At 55.1% G+C, this 14,689-nt stretch overlaps 1 protein-coding gene across 5 annotated transcripts in view; it reads left to right on the forward strand.

The window, feature by feature from the left end:
- Positions 1-7,742, forward strand: part of SIN3B (SIN3 transcription regulator family member B) — a 50,325-nt gene extending 42,583 nt beyond the window's left edge. For 4 of the 5 annotated variants that reach the window (XM_054465905.2, XM_063658760.1, XM_054465907.2 and 1 more), the window contains 5 exons: positions 3,436-3,609; positions 3,867-3,959; positions 4,927-5,021; positions 5,569-5,776; positions 5,883-7,742. In XM_054465905.2, coding sequence (XP_054321880.1) covers positions 3,436-3,609; positions 3,867-3,959; positions 4,927-5,021; positions 5,569-5,776; positions 5,883-6,113 — 801 coding nt within the window. In that variant the 3' untranslated portion in view covers positions 6,114-7,742. Of the gene's footprint in view, positions 1-3,435; positions 3,610-3,866; positions 3,960-4,430; positions 4,718-4,926; positions 5,022-5,568; positions 5,777-5,882 lie in introns of those variants that run through there. The other variant, XM_054465906.2, reaches the window with a different exon arrangement.
- The last annotated feature ends 6,947 nt before the right edge of the window (positions 7,743-14,689 follow it).

A 14,689-nucleotide genomic window follows, 5' to 3' on the forward strand; every position in this document is an offset into this window, starting at 1 on the left:
GAACATTTGTGTACAAGTTTTTGTTCCGTGTCCCTGTTGACAAACCTTTCTTGAGGTTAAATTGACAACATGGAAAAAACCTTAACCCACTTATCCTGAGGGAGGGTGGGAATAGTGATGTTCATCTGCGTTGGTTTTAGTAGTAGCAAAAACCCAGCCCCCACTGAATGTCAACACAAGGAAACTGGTCACATAAATATAAACAGCAGACGTCCCAGACGAGCTGGGTGTGGTTCCAGGACATGGGTCCTGCGTGGTTTCTGCCAGAATCATTGTTCATGGTGACCTCCATTTCCCGGTCACCAAGTAAGGCTGTTCATCATAAAGTGGAAAAAAGGCTGGAAAAAAAATAAGGCCATTACTCTCCCACCCAGACACAGTCACGAGAAGCACTTCAGACAGGATGTTTCCTTCCAGGTTTTAAAGACTGCTTAATGGAACTAAAATACACAAGCAGAAAAGTCCCCAAATTTGAAAGGGGCAGATGGATGGGCTTTTCATCAACAGAACCCCTGCCCCTGTGTTCCCACCCAGCCACCTGCCACCCATGGACACCCACAACCCTGATTTCTTTTTCTTCTTCTTCTTCTTTTTTTTTTTGAGACAGAGTCTTGCTCTTGTCTCCCGGGGCTGGAGTACAACGGCACAGTCTCTGCTCACAGCAACCTCTGCCTCCTGGTTTCAAGCAATTCTCCTGCCTCAGCCTCCTAAGTAGCTGGGATTACAGGTGCACGCCACCACGCCTGGCTAATTTTTGTATTTTTAGTAGAGAGGGGGTTTCGCCATGTTGGGCAGGCTGATCTCGAACTCCTGACCTCAGGTGATCCGCCTGCCTCGGCCTCCTAAAGTGCTGGGATTACAGGCGTGAGCCACCGCGCCCGGCATCACAACCCTGATTTCTACAGAGAGGTAGATCCCTGGTCTTGCCGTGTGTTAACAGAAGCACACAGTGCCCAGCTGCATCCTGGGAGTGTCATTCTGTGAGATTCCTGTGTTGAGATGAACCGGCCAAGGATTCCCAGGAACGACCCCCACTCCGTCCACCTGTCTCCTGAGGACGGGCGTGGGCGGTACCCTGTGGGTGTGTCTGTGGTGGCCGTCCATGTACATTTCTGCTGCTGCCCTTGGGGTAAGGCAAAGAGAGGTGTGTCCCGCTGATGGCAACTTTCCGTTTCCGGGGTCACTCGTACCAGTGCTGTGCGAGGCCGCATTCTCTGTCCTCCCTGGGGCTCAGGGGCGTCTCTCCATCAGCTGGGAGTAGTTCGAATCTCGATGGGCTCACGTTGCATTTCCCTGATGGCTCATGTGGTTGGGGCCTTGTCCTTTCATGGCCGTTGGGACATCTTTTCTCATGGAAAGCTATCCACGGTGTTTGCGCCTGTTTCCATCGTGTCTGCCTTGTTGGTGACTGGGAGGATGTCTGTGTCTGGCCACAAGGACTTAGTGAAACCCATAGCTGCGTTCTGACACCTTCACTTCAGCCCCCTCCACTTTCCTCTGTGTGCCCGAAATGGGTCCCTGCCCATCACCATCCACAGCAGTGGCCACTCTCCGGGGGAGGGAGACACACACGGGGCAGCCTGGAGAGAGGACACCCAGGGCCCAGCACACGGTGTTGGGGCAGTGACGCAGGGGACGCCAGGAGGCTGGCAGTCTGCCCCCCCAGGCTGGGCACCCCCATGGGCCATGGCTTTGGGGACAGCAGCCTTGCTTGTGACACCAGGAGATTGGACCAGATGGTTTATGGAAAGCATTGATTAATGCTTTAAAAAAACCCCCCCTTCCATAAACAACTCCTCTAGAACCTGTTAAAGCAATGAAAATGGGGCTGTCTGGTTGGAGCTGTAGTGAGAGCCTCGTGCTGCCCTGCTGTCCTGGCTGTGGCCGCACCACACCCCAGCTGCATCTCCCTGGGCCAGGTGCTCACTGCAGGCCCCTCCATGCTGTTTGTAAACTGCCTCCAGGCCATGTCTGGACTCTGCCTCCCTTTTTCTTAAAAATTAGCGTTGCTGTTTTTTAGCAGTAGCAGTCGGCATTCAGTGGGCACTTGCTGTGTGCCAGGTACTGTCTGAAACCTGTGCGTGTCCAGGTGTTATTGTATCCATTCAACAAAGCTGCACATGGAACCCCCAGGGAGTGTGGTCCCCTGACCAGGGCCTGGGCTGTGCAGGTGGGTGATTCACACAGCCCTGTCTGCCCCACGACACCTGCTGTTTCCATTCCTTCCTTCTTCAGTGCAAAGGTAAAAGGAGTAGCAGTGTATTTACAGCCAAGCATTTAGGGGAAAGGAACAGCCTGCACTCACGCCACCTTCAGCTCATTCCTGGGTTTGCTTTGGAACATTTTTTTCCGTGTCTTTTCTATGTGTTTCTCACACCCAGGCAGGGTTTGCTGGTCTGGCCTGGTCTGTTTTGTTCAGGTCTGGTCTGGTCTAGTTTTGGTCTGGTCTGGCCTGGTCTGGTCTGGTCTGGTCTAGTTTTGGTCTGGCCTGGTCTGGTCTGGTCTGCTCTGATCTGTTGTGGTCTGGTCTGGTTTGGTTTTGGTTTGGTCTGGTTTGGTCTGGTCTGGTCTGGCTTTGGTCTGATTTGGTTTGGTTTTGGTTTGGTCTGATTTGGTCTGGTCTGGTTTTGGTCTGGTCTCATCTGGTCTGGTTTGGTTTTGATTTGGTCTGATTTGGTCTGGTCTGATCTGGTCTGGTCTGGTCTGGTCTGGTTTTGATTTCGTCTGATTTGATCTGGTCTGGTTTGGTTTGGTTTTGGTTTGGTCTGATCTGGTCTGGTTTTGGTCTGGTCTGGTCTGATCTGGCCTGGTTTGGTTTGGTTTTGGTTTGGTCTGATCTGGTCTGTTTGGTCTGGTTTGGTTTGGTTTTAGTCTGGTCTAATCTGGTTTTGGTCTGGTCTGGTCTGGTTTTGGTCTGGTCTGGTCTGGTTTTGGTCTGGTCTAATCTGGTCTGGTTTGGTTGGTTTTGGTTTGGTCTGATTTGGTGTGGTTTGGTCTGATCTGATCTGATCTGGTCTGGTTTTTGGTCTGGTCTGATTTGATTTGGTCTGGCTTGGTTTGGTTTGGTTAGGTTTTGGTTTGGTTTGGTTTGGTCTGGTTTGGTCTGGTGTGGTCTGGTTTTGGTCTGGTTTGGTTTGGTTTTGATTTGGTCTGGTTTGGTTTGGTCTGATCTGATCTGGTCTGGTTTGGTTTGGTTTGGTTTTGGTTTGGTCTGGTCTGGCTTGGTCTGGTCTGGTTTTGGTCTGATTTGGGTCTGGTTTGGTCTGGTCTGTTTGGTCTGGTCTGCCCACAGCCTGTCAGGATCCTGGTCTTCATCCCTGTGTCATGCAGTCTCCATCCTGATGTGTTTCTGGCCTTTGCCGAATTCCTCTGTGGGTGAGGCGGGGGCTCCCACAGGAGGCGGGGTGGCCGCACCACCTGCTTTCCTCCCGCCAGCTGCACCACCTCGTGAGCGACGACGTCTGCCTGAAGGTGGTGGAGCTCTACCTGAACGAGAAGAAGCGGGGCGCCGCTGGTGGGAACCTGTCCTCCCGCTGCGTCCGCGCTGCCAGGGAGACCAGCTACCAGTGGAAGGCCGAGCGCTGCATGGCCGACGAGAACTGCTTCAAGGTGAGAGGAGGCCTGGGGCTGGGAACAAGCCGGGAGGCCCGGCCGCTCACTCCGCTCTGGACTCAGTCCTGGGTGGACCCTGGTTCGGCGGCTGGGACACCGGCCCTGCTACAGAGCCCGTGAGGTACCTTTGACCTGCAGGAAGCATCAGGGCTTTGGGAGGGTGGCAAAGGCGGGTGGCGGGTGGCCTTGCGAGCCTGCGCTGTGCCGGCTGGGCTGTCCCGGCAGTTGAGGCTGTTGGCGTCCTTGCTCCGCAGGTGATGTTCCTGCAGCGCAAAGGGCAGGTGATCATGACCATCGAGCTCCTGGACACTGAGGAGGCCCAGACGGAGGACCCTGTGGAGGTCCAGGTGAGGCCCTGGCCCCAGTTCGTGCCACGCACACCAGGGAGTGCCTGAGGGCAGCAGCATGGGGCTCCCAGCAGCCAAGTGCAGGCCGCGCAGCATCCAGAGACCCTCCCTCTGCAGGCCGCAGGCTCTCCTTGAGGCCCGGTGGGTGGGGTTGCCTCCCTCCCTGCTCCCCCACCAGGCTCTCTTCTGGGCCCCCTCTCCAAAGAGCAGACCACTCCTCCTGAGCCAGTGGTTGTGTCCCAGGGCAGGAGGGGAACCAAGCCGCCTCTCCCTGGCCCCCGACTGCCACTCAGGGCATCCCCGTGGCTGTGACCTCTGCACCTCTCGTGTCAGGGCTGCATCCTGTTCCTAATCCCCAGCAGAGGACCACCTGGCCCCAGCTCCCAGTCACAATTTTTGCAGGGACAGATGTTTCCTGCTCACCTCCCGCATCCTAGTGACAGTGAGGCATTGACCTGTGTGTGTCCCCAGGGTGGTCATTGGGGCCTGCAGCTCCTGGCACCTGCCAGCAGGTCCAGTGTGTGTGCACATGACTCAGCTAGGCCAACTCCATTCATCTCCTGGGCCTACCACCACAATGACCACAAACCACGTGGCTTCAAACAACAGAAGTCTATTCCCTCAACGTCCTGGGGGTCAGCAGTCCACAACCACAGTGTGGGCCGGGCCGTGCTCCTGCCAAAGGCTCTGGGGCGGATCCTTCCTGCTCTTCCAGCTTCTGGGGGCTTCTGGCGCTCCTCAGCTGTGGCCTGGTTTGTGTGAGTCCCACTGTCGCTGGGTCCTCTGTCGAGAGCTATAGTTTGGGGGGGTCTCCGTAAGGGATCGGAGTCCTCTGCAGCGGCTCTCCTCATGCTCTGGGAGTGGGGGGCACAGAACCCCTGTGAGCTCCTGAACTCAGGGTCCAGAGTGAGAGTGGCCATGGCCCTGCTGTAGAGGCATCACGGGCTGTGTCTCTCCCTGTCCCCAGCACCTGGCTCGGTATGTGGAGCAATATGTGGGGACCGAGGGCGCGTCCAGCTCGCCCACCGAGGGCTTCCTCCTGAAACCTGTGTTCCTGCAGAGGTGAGAGGCCCTGAGATGCGTGCTCCGTTCCTTCCTTCCTGGGCCCAGGGAGTGTCCCCTTTGTCATGACGGGGGCTGAACCATGGCACACTCTCTGTCTGGGAGCACTTAGTAGATGCCTGCTGTGTGCTGAGGTGGGCCCTGCCCTTTTGAGGCTTGTGGTTTGCAGTGGAGGGATTAGTAACCCCAGGACGGTGAGGGGTACCAGGGGTGGGGCCAACCCCACGATGCGTCAGTGGGTGAAGAGTGAATGCCCGGCCTGGAGGGAGATGCTGCCAGAGCTGGTGGGGCCAGGCCAGAGGCGGGTGGCTGTGGCAGGACCCTGGACCACCTCAGGTCGGGCTAGGATGGTGCCTGTGGGACCAGTGGGGGCCGCTGGTGGGTGTTCAGATCTGAGGGCGTTTCTTGTTGCTTCCATTTGTTTTCTGTGGACCCCTGGGAGGTAGCACATCTTCTGATGGTCCCAGGCCTGGGGGCTTCCCAGCCTGCAAATCCTCCTTTCACAATGGCGAGAGCCAGAGTCCATTCCACCTCCTTTCCCCCCCAGGAACCTCAAGAAGTTCCGCCGCCGGTGGCAGAGCGAGCAGGCGCGGGCCCTGCGCGGTGAGGCCAGGAGCTCCTGGAAGCGGCTGGTGGGCGTGGAGAGTGCCTGCGACGTGGACTGCCGCTTCAAGCTCAGCACTCACAAGATGGTGTTCATTGTGAACTCCGAGGACTACATGTACCGTCGCGGGACCCTCTGCCGGGCCAAGCAGGTGCCAGGGGAGGCCTGGGCTGCCCCGACATCCCCCTCCTCACCCCAAGTCCTGGGGCCCTGGGGATCCAGCCCTCAGCCGCCCTGACACCCAGCCTCTTCAACAGGTGCAGCCCCTGGTCCTGCTCCGCCACCACCAGCACTTTGAGGAGTGGCATAGCCGCTGGCTGGAGGACAATGTGACGGTGGAGGCGGCCAGCCTGGTGCAGGACTGGCTGATGGGTGAGGAGGACGAGGACATGGTACCCTGCAAGACGCTGTGTGAGACGGTGCACGTGCATGGCCTGCCCGTGACCCGCTACCGCGTGCAGTACAGCCGCCGCCCGGCCTCGCCGTGACCCGCCCTCATGGGCACCGGGCAGGCGCCTCACAGAGCACAGACGTGCCCTCGGCCTTGGTCGTGTCGGGGCCGTTTTCTTGAACGACCTGAGAGGCATCTCCCAGCCCCTCTGCTGCCGGACAGCGCACTCCAGGGCAGGACGCTGCCCCCGTGGCTCCCGGCCTCCTGTGGGCCTGCTGCGTGCCAAACCTGAGCTACCTGCACCCGAGCCCTGGGGCTCAGCCCCACCACAGGGGTGGGTGGACGTGCTGGCTGAGGAACAAGCAATCATGTTTGCGTCCCCATCCGTCACATGTGCCAAATCCCTGGCAGGCAGATGGCTCCTGCCCCATATTCTTACCGTGTCTTGGAAAAGTCACAGGTGACAGCCCTCCTGAGGCCCACACTTTGGAGGGGGTCCATGTCCAAGAGACCCTGACAAGGAAGGAGTTGAGCCCTGGGGAGGCTTGCTTGAAAAGTGAGTCCTTCCAGAATATTCTCAGAGCTGCCAGAAACGTCATCTGAGAGTTTGGGCATCAGCTCTGCCTGGCTGGTGTTCAGGCCCTCAGTCACTTTGGAAGTGAGAAGAACCCTTCAGCCAAACCTTTGGGATCCCCCTTTGAAGTCAGGAGCTGGAGCAAGCGGGCAGTGCCTGGGAGACCCCGCTCTGGATAAAAGACACCCAACCCCAACTCCAGCAGCTGGACTCTGGGCCCACAAGGGGAGGGACCCCAGCCAGTGTTCCCTCAGAGCTGGCACGACCCCGCTGTGGGGCGGCGGGCCCAGTCGTGTTCCTGCAGTGGGCACCCTAGGCGTATGTGTATACACGCACAGATATTTATTCCTTTCGCTCTTAGTGGTTGTTATTTCTGCAGCAGCCAAATCCTGTGGCTCCCTGGGGCTGAGATCTCCCTTTGTGGAACTCCGAGAGCCGCCCTGACAGTCCCAGCCGCCACCCAAGGAGCCCCATCCACCCGCCCACCCTGGGACCCACGCGGCCACTCCAGGGATCATTGTTGTCCTTTTGTGAGGGGCTGAGGCTACTGTCCCATGGAGGCATCCAAGGCTTTCTGTGCCAAGAATCCCAAGTGACTGGGGCTGGGGACCAGTTCACCAGGCCTCTCTCCCGCACCGTGAGAGCCCCTGGTCCTGGCCCCTGCACACCAGTGGGCCCAGAATAACCGCCACCCTTGCCGTCCTGCAACAGCTGGACTCAAGTTTCCAGGAAGTGGAGATGCGTTTCTAGAAGTTTCCTGTGGAACCTGGAGGCTCCTGACGCCTTTGACTCCAGGCTGGGTGATTCCGATGCTAACCTGTCCTCCTGGGATCCCCGCCTCCGCTCCCCAAGTGTCACGCAGGCACTTTGTACGCATCCCGGTTTTCTAAGAAGGGAACTTGCCATCAGGATTCCTGCACCAGGCTCACGGCCGTCTCAGGCAGAGCCACGTGGGCCCCGGGTGCAGCCGGAGACCCCGCCGAGCCCCTCCTCCCGGTATTCCCATCCCCGCATGCTTCTAGAGAGCGCCTCTTTTCCGTTCTTAAGGAATTTCTGTTCTGGGGCTTGTCCTTCCTTTGCAGCTGTTTTGAATGTAGTTTTCCTTTTCTATTTATTTGCACATTAAAGTTAATAATTGAATATTGACATCAAGCCATGAGGGTGTGTCGGTCTCTTCCTGCGAGAGCCTTGCCGACTTCCTGCCACCAGGTCAGTGGGCTGGACCCATGGGAGCAAGGGGTGGCCGGGTGTGCCCACCTGGGAGCAGGGGAGTCGAAGCCCCCTGTCGAACCAAGATCATCTCACACCCTGCACCTGCCATGCCACGACATGGGAGTGTCTTCTAGAATATTCTTTCCCCACTCCATTTGCACATTTAGTGGGAATTAGAAGCGTCTCCTTCGCCCAAGTATCTCTCATGCAGAAGCCAACTTAAAAGATCATGGTGTTTGCTCTAAGGTGTTTGCTCTAAGCTTCCCATGCCCAACCTATCCGTCCAGGCCCGCGCCTGCTCACCCGCCCCACGCGACCACCCTCTGTACTCCCCGGGCCCCCCCGGCCACCTCCTGGCTTTCACCATCATTTTCTCCTCATCTCCTGACCCCTGTCCATGTCCCAAGCCCCACACCTGCTTCCTGGTAGCAGAAGCCCCAGCTCCACTGTGTCCCCTGGCTGACATGCCTAGAGGGTTCTGAGGCAGAAGTGGCCAGCCCCTCCCCCTCAGTATGGGCTCCTCCATCCTCTGTAGCGGCTGTCCCCAACCTCCCCGAGGGGCCATAGCTTCCTCCCAATGACCCATGTGCTCCCTGCACACCCGAGCTTCCCTGGCAGTTCTGACCGCACCCCCACCAAAGGGTCAGGGCTCCCAGGGAGTGTGGCAAGCCAGACCAGAGGCTGCCCTGTTTCCTTCTGCCTTGATCCCATAGCTGGGGATGCCCAGGGTCCTCTGTGGGTCCCCAGACTGGCTTTCCTTGGTCAGAAGTGCTGCAGGGGCTGGGAAAGGCCATGCTGGTCCCGGGAAAGCAAAGAGCAGATCCCCGAGGTGGCCCCGCCCTCAGGAGTCCCCTGCCCTCAAGTAGGCAGGGCCCATGGCCTTGATGAGGTGGTATGACATGAGATGAGAGAGGTTCCTCACTGGCCCTGAAGATGTCTCTGCTGTGCTGGGGAGGGGACCCTGTGGCAAGGGACAGAGAGTGGCCTCCAAGAGCCAAGTGGGACCTCAGAGCCACCACTACCACCGGGAACCAAATTCTGCCCAAGTCCACCTGAGCCCAGAAAAGGCCCCTGAGCAGCAGATAAGGACACAACCCAGCTGACACCTTGATCTCAGCCTCATTTGACCCTGAACTAAAGACCCAGCCTGCCAGGCCAGACCCCTGACCCACAGAAACGCGAGGTCATAGAGGCATGTGGCTGTGAGCCACATTCATTATCCAGAGATAGATACAGCAGCGTTAATAAAGCCGCTGCATGTCCAGCACCTCCCCTTCCACCTCCGTCAAGTACGGGGAGGTGGCTGAGGGTCTCAGGAACCCCTACTGAGGGGGGAAATGAAAGAAAGAAAGAAAGAAAAAAAGAGAATTAAGCTTTTCTGGATTAGGCTGACTTGTCTCAGAGGCAGCAACGGGTACAGCCCAGACCCAGGAAAAGTCTTAGTAATACTAAGAAGCCAAGACACAAAGGAATGTGCTCTGGAGCCTCTTCCCAGCACTCCCTCAACATAGGGAGAAGAAAAACAAATTTTCCTTTGTTTTATGGTATGAGTTTATAGATTTCTGTTCTCTGCACCTAGCGACTTCAAGTATTCTGTTTTATCTAAGCAGTGGAGTGAAGGTCATAAACCGTCTGAGCAGGCCTGAGATAGAGCCACCTGGGTGCTATAGTGATGGCTGTGAAATAAGCCATGCTAGGCACTAGGGCAAACCTAGATAATGGCCATCTGAGTTGCATAGCAACGGTCATGTCTAATCCTGAGTTATGAGCCTGTTATAATTTGATTAACTGTCTTTGTCCTGCCTCTGTATCCCTGCTTTCACGCCACTGTAAGCCTGCTTCAAGCTAACCCACCCCTTTTTTAAAGTGTGTTTAAAAGTCAAGTGCTGTCTTTATTCTAGGCCCAGTTTTTAGATGTTGAGTCCGGTGGGTCTGAGTGCACTCAATAAAGATCCTCCTATACATACCCCAAGGTCTCTCTTTTCCTCCTGTTTCTGCAACAATACATGTGATGCTGACAGAGGGTGCTGGGACAGGGGCTTCCAGTGAGGCCCCATGAACATTTATTCTGCTGCTACTGAGGTGTTTGTCTCACTGGCTTTTACAACATATAACCAGTGCTTCCCACCTGATGTCCTCACTTGCTGAGAATGAGGCTAACTACTCCAAACAGCAAACTGAATACCATCCAGCAATCACGTTCCTTTGTATTTGCCCAAGGGAACTGAAAACTTGGGTCCACACAAAAACCTGCACGCAGATATATGCAGCCTTGTTCACCAGTGCCCAATCTCAGACACAACCAAGACGTCCTTCAGCGGGCAAATGGATAAACCATGTCACCTCCAGACAAAAGGATATAAGAGGAAATGAGCCATGAAGCTGTGAAGACAAGGGGCCAGGCATGGTGGCTCACACCTATAATTCCAGCACCTTGGGAGGCTGAGGCAGGAGGATCACCTGAGGTCAGGAGTTCGAGACCAGCCTGGCCAACATGGTGAAACCCTGTCTGTACTGAAAGTACAAAAATTAGCCAGGCGTGGTGGCACACACCTGTAATCCCAGCTATTCCAGAGGCTGAGGCAGGAGAATTGCTTGAATCTGGGAGGCAGAGGTTGCAGTGAGCTGAGATCACGCTACTGCACTCCGGCCTGGGTGACAGAGCGAGAGTCTGTCTCAAAAAATAAAAGACATAAAGGGGCCTCAGATGCATCTAACTAAGTGAAAGAAGCCAGCCTGGAAAGGCTGCACACTGCATGATTCCAACTATAGAACACCCTGGAAAAGGCAAAAGTATAGAGGCAGTGAAAAGATCAGTGGTTGCCAGGGGGCAGATGGGAGGAAGGAATCCATAGGTGGAGGTGGGAGGATTTTTAGGGCAGTGACACGACTGTGCGACACTATGGTCAATGGTGGACATATCATGACACATATGTCCAAACCCATGGAAGGTACAGTGCCAAAAGTGAACCCCCATGGAAACGCGGGGTTCCAGAAGACAGAGCCGTGTCCACGCAGCTTTGTCCATTGCAACAAAGGCACCGCTTTTGGTAAAGGACATAGATAGCGGCGGAGGCTTGCATGTGTGGGGTGGGGTTATGTGGGGACTCTGTACCTTCCACTGAATTTCACTGTGAACCTAAAACTGCTCTAAAAAATAGTTTTTTTAAAAAAAGCAATTTGACCCAAAGTCAGTCTCAGGAGGCCAGGGGGTGGGGGACAGAACAGGCCAGGGCAGGAACTTGCAGGGACGGGTGCAGGCAGCCTGAGGTATCAGGAATGTGTCTGCACCTCTGTGGTTTCCCTTCTTTTCTTCCCTTCTGGAGACTTTTGCAATCTGGGCTGGCTTCTGGGTCCCGCCTAGGTTTCAGACTCTGTCCCACCCTGAGGTTGGCCAGTCCCTTCTCTCTGTGGTTCTGGGAGTGGAGCCTCAGCCCTTGGTACAGTGGAGCAAACAAACTCTGATTTGTGGCCCCAGAGAGGAAGCGCTGGGAATCCAGGGGTTGGACAGGCTGGACCCCAAGCCCTGCTTCCACCATGGCTGTCCGTGCGACCCTGGGAGTGACTGTCAGTCCTGGTGAGACAGGGTCATGGCACCTGCCTCTCATGGCCATTCAACTGGGTTAATGTCCCTGCCCAGCCAGGGAATGAGAGGAGGTGGTGCCATGTTTGCTGGTGCCCATGTGGCTTTTTTTTTTTTTTTTTTTTTTTTTGAGACAGAGTTTTGCTCTTGTTTCCCAGGCTGGAGTGTAATGGCGGGATCTCAGCTCACTGCAACCTCCACCTCCCGGGTTCAAGCGATTCTCCTGTCTCAGCCTCTCCAGTGTCTCTTACTGGCACGCACCACCACGCCCAGCTAATTTTTGTATTTTTGGTAGAGACGGGGTTTCATCAAATTGGTCAAGCTGGTCTTGAACTCCCGACCACAGGCGATCTGCCTGCCTCGGCCTCCCAAAGTGCTGGGATTACAGGCATGAGCCACCGCACCCAGCCTGCCCATGTGGCTTCTAACTTGTTCCCTGACCCTGACCTTTAGCTGGAGGCAGTGAAGGCAGGAGAGAGTGGAGACCACATCCAGGAGCTTCCAGGGACTTGAGGGGTTGGAGGACAGTGAAATCCAGGACACACCACTGACTTGTGCCTGTCTGCCAATTTTTCCCCATTTAAAAAAGTTATTTAAAGGGCCAGGTGCAGTGGCTTACACCTGTAATCCCAGCACTTTGGGAGGCTGAGGCAGGCGGCTCACCTGAGGCCGGAAGTTCGAGGTGGTGAAACTCCACCTCTACTAAAAATACAAAAATTAGCCAGGTGTGGTGGCACACACCTGTAATCCTAGCTACTCGGGAGGCTGAGGCAGGAGAATCGCTTGAACCCTGGAGGTGGAGGTTGCAGTGAGCTGAGACTGTGTCACTGCACTCCAGCCTGAGCAACAGAGCGAGACTCTGTCTCCAAAAAAAAAAAAAAAAAAAAAGTTATTTGAATTGTGGTCAAATACACATAATACCAAGTTTATCTTAATGATTTTTAAGTGTTCAGCTCAGTGGCAGTAAGTACATTCATATTGTCACCATCCATCTCCAGAACTTTTTTTTTTGGAGACAAGAGTCTCGCTCTGTCACTGAGGCTAGAGGGCAGTGGCGCAATCTCTGCTCACTGCAACCTCTGCCTCCCAGGCTCAAGTGATCCTCCCACCTCAGCCTCTCGAGTAGCAGGGACCACAGGTGTACACCACCACACTTGGCTAATTTTTGTATTTTTTTTGTAGAGATGGGGGTGGGGGGTGTCTCACTTTGTTGCCCAGGCTGGTCTCGAACCCCTGACCTCAAGTGATCCACCTGCCTTGGCCTCCCAAAGTGCAGGGATTACAGGTGTGAGCCACCTCACCCAGCCCAGAACTCTTTCATCTTGCAAAACTGAAACGCTGTGGCCTTAAGCACTCACTCCCCAATCCCCCCTCCCCCAGCCCCTGGCACTCCCCCAACCCATTCTACTTGCTGTTTCTATGGAGGTGATCACTCCAGGGACCTCCCATGAGTGCAATGACTCAGGATTTGTCTTTCTGTGACCGGCTTATTTCACTCAGCATAATGTCCTCAAGGTTCATCCACAATGTAGCATATGTCAGAATTCCCTTACTTTTTAAGGCTGCCTTTTTTTTGTTTTTTGTTTTGGCAGAGTTTCACTCTGTCACCCGGGTGGGAGTGCAGTGGCGCAATCACAGCTCACTGCAGCCTCGACCGCCTGGGCTCAAGCGATCTTCCCACCTCATTTTTTGATTTTTTGTAGATCCAAGGTTTCACTATGTTGCCCAGGCTGGTCTTGAACTCCTGAGCCCAAGCGATCCTTCTACCTCGGCCTCCCAAAGCACTGGGATTACAGGCACAAGCCACCACTCTGAAACAGCCTGGCCCGGCTGTCTGCCCTTTTTAAGAAAATAAGTTTTTGGCCAGGCATGGTGGCTCACGCCTGTAATCCCAGCACTTCAGGAGGCTGAGGCGGGTGGATCACCTGAGGTCAGGAGTTCGAGACCTGCCTGGCCAACATGATGAAACCTCGTTTCTACCAAAAATACAAAAATTAGCCAGGCATGGTGGCAGGCACCTATAATCCCAGCTGCTCAGGAGGCTGAAGCAGGAGAATCGCTTGAATCCAGGAAGCAGAGGTTGCAGTGAGCCGAAATGGCACCATTGCACCTTCAGCCTGGGCAACAAGAGTGAACCTCCATCTCTAAATAAATAAATATTTTGGCTAGATACAGTGGCTCATGCCTATAATCCTAGCGCTTTGGGAGGCTGAGGCAGGTGGATCACCTGAGGTCAGGAGTTTTAGACCAGCCTGGCCAACATGACGAAACTCCGCCTCTACTAAAAATACAAAAAATTAGCTGGGCATAGTGGCGGGCGCCTGTAATCCCTGCTGCTGGGGAGGCTGAGGCAGGAGAATTGCTTGAATCCAGGAAGCAGAGGTTGCAGTGAGCTGAGATTGCGTCATTGCACTCCAGCCTGGGCGACATCGAGACTCCGTCTTAAAAAAAAAAAAAAGTTTTTATGGAAAGTAACACAGTGTACAGAAAACTCCAACAGTACAAGACAGACACATGGTTTCCTCTCCTCCAAAGCTGTCGCGCCCGGCATCCTCTGGGAAGTACCTGGGCAGTTTCGCCTGGGTACAGCTTGTGCCTGACAGGGGCAATGTCATCGTCACCTCCGCTTGCTGGGGTTCCCCTGACAGCCCGTGCTGCCGTGTTGTTCCCGGGGAGGGGCTGTTGGTGGGCACCTCCCTGCTCTGTGCTGCTGTGTGGATATCCTCCCAAGGACGTCTTCCTGTGAGTGTGTCTGTCAGAAATTCCTAGACATGGAACCCTTGAGTATAAGGGCATGTGCGTCACTATTTTTTTTTTTTTTTTTTTTTTGTTTGAGACAGAGTTTCACTCTTGTTGCCCAGGCTGGAGTGAGGCTGGAGTGCAATGACACAATCTCGGCTCACCGCAACCTTTGCCTTCCGTGTTCAAGTGATTCTCCTGCCTCAGCCTCCCGAGTAGCTGGGATTACAGGCATATGCCACCACACCTGGCTAATTTTGTATTTTTACTAGAGACGGGTTTCTCCACGTTAGTCAGGCTGGTCTCGAACTCCCGACCTCAGGTGATCCACCCGCCTCTGCCTCCCAAAGTGCTAGGATTACAGGTGTGAGCCACTGTGCCTGGCTTTTTTTTTTTTTTTTTGAGTCGGAGTCTCGCTCCGTTGCCCAGGCTGGAGTGCAGTGGTGTGAGCTCAGCTCACTGCAACCTCTGCGTCCTGGGTTCAAGCAATTTTCCTGCTCAGCCTCCTGAGGAGCTAGGACTACAGACATGCACCACCATGCCTGGCTAATTTTTGTATTTTTAG

This window comes from Pongo pygmaeus, chromosome 20 (genome assembly GCF_028885625.2).
Source record: "Pongo pygmaeus isolate AG05252 chromosome 20, NHGRI_mPonPyg2-v2.0_pri, whole genome shotgun sequence".
NCBI lineage: Eukaryota > Metazoa > Chordata > Mammalia > Primates > Hominidae > Pongo > Pongo pygmaeus.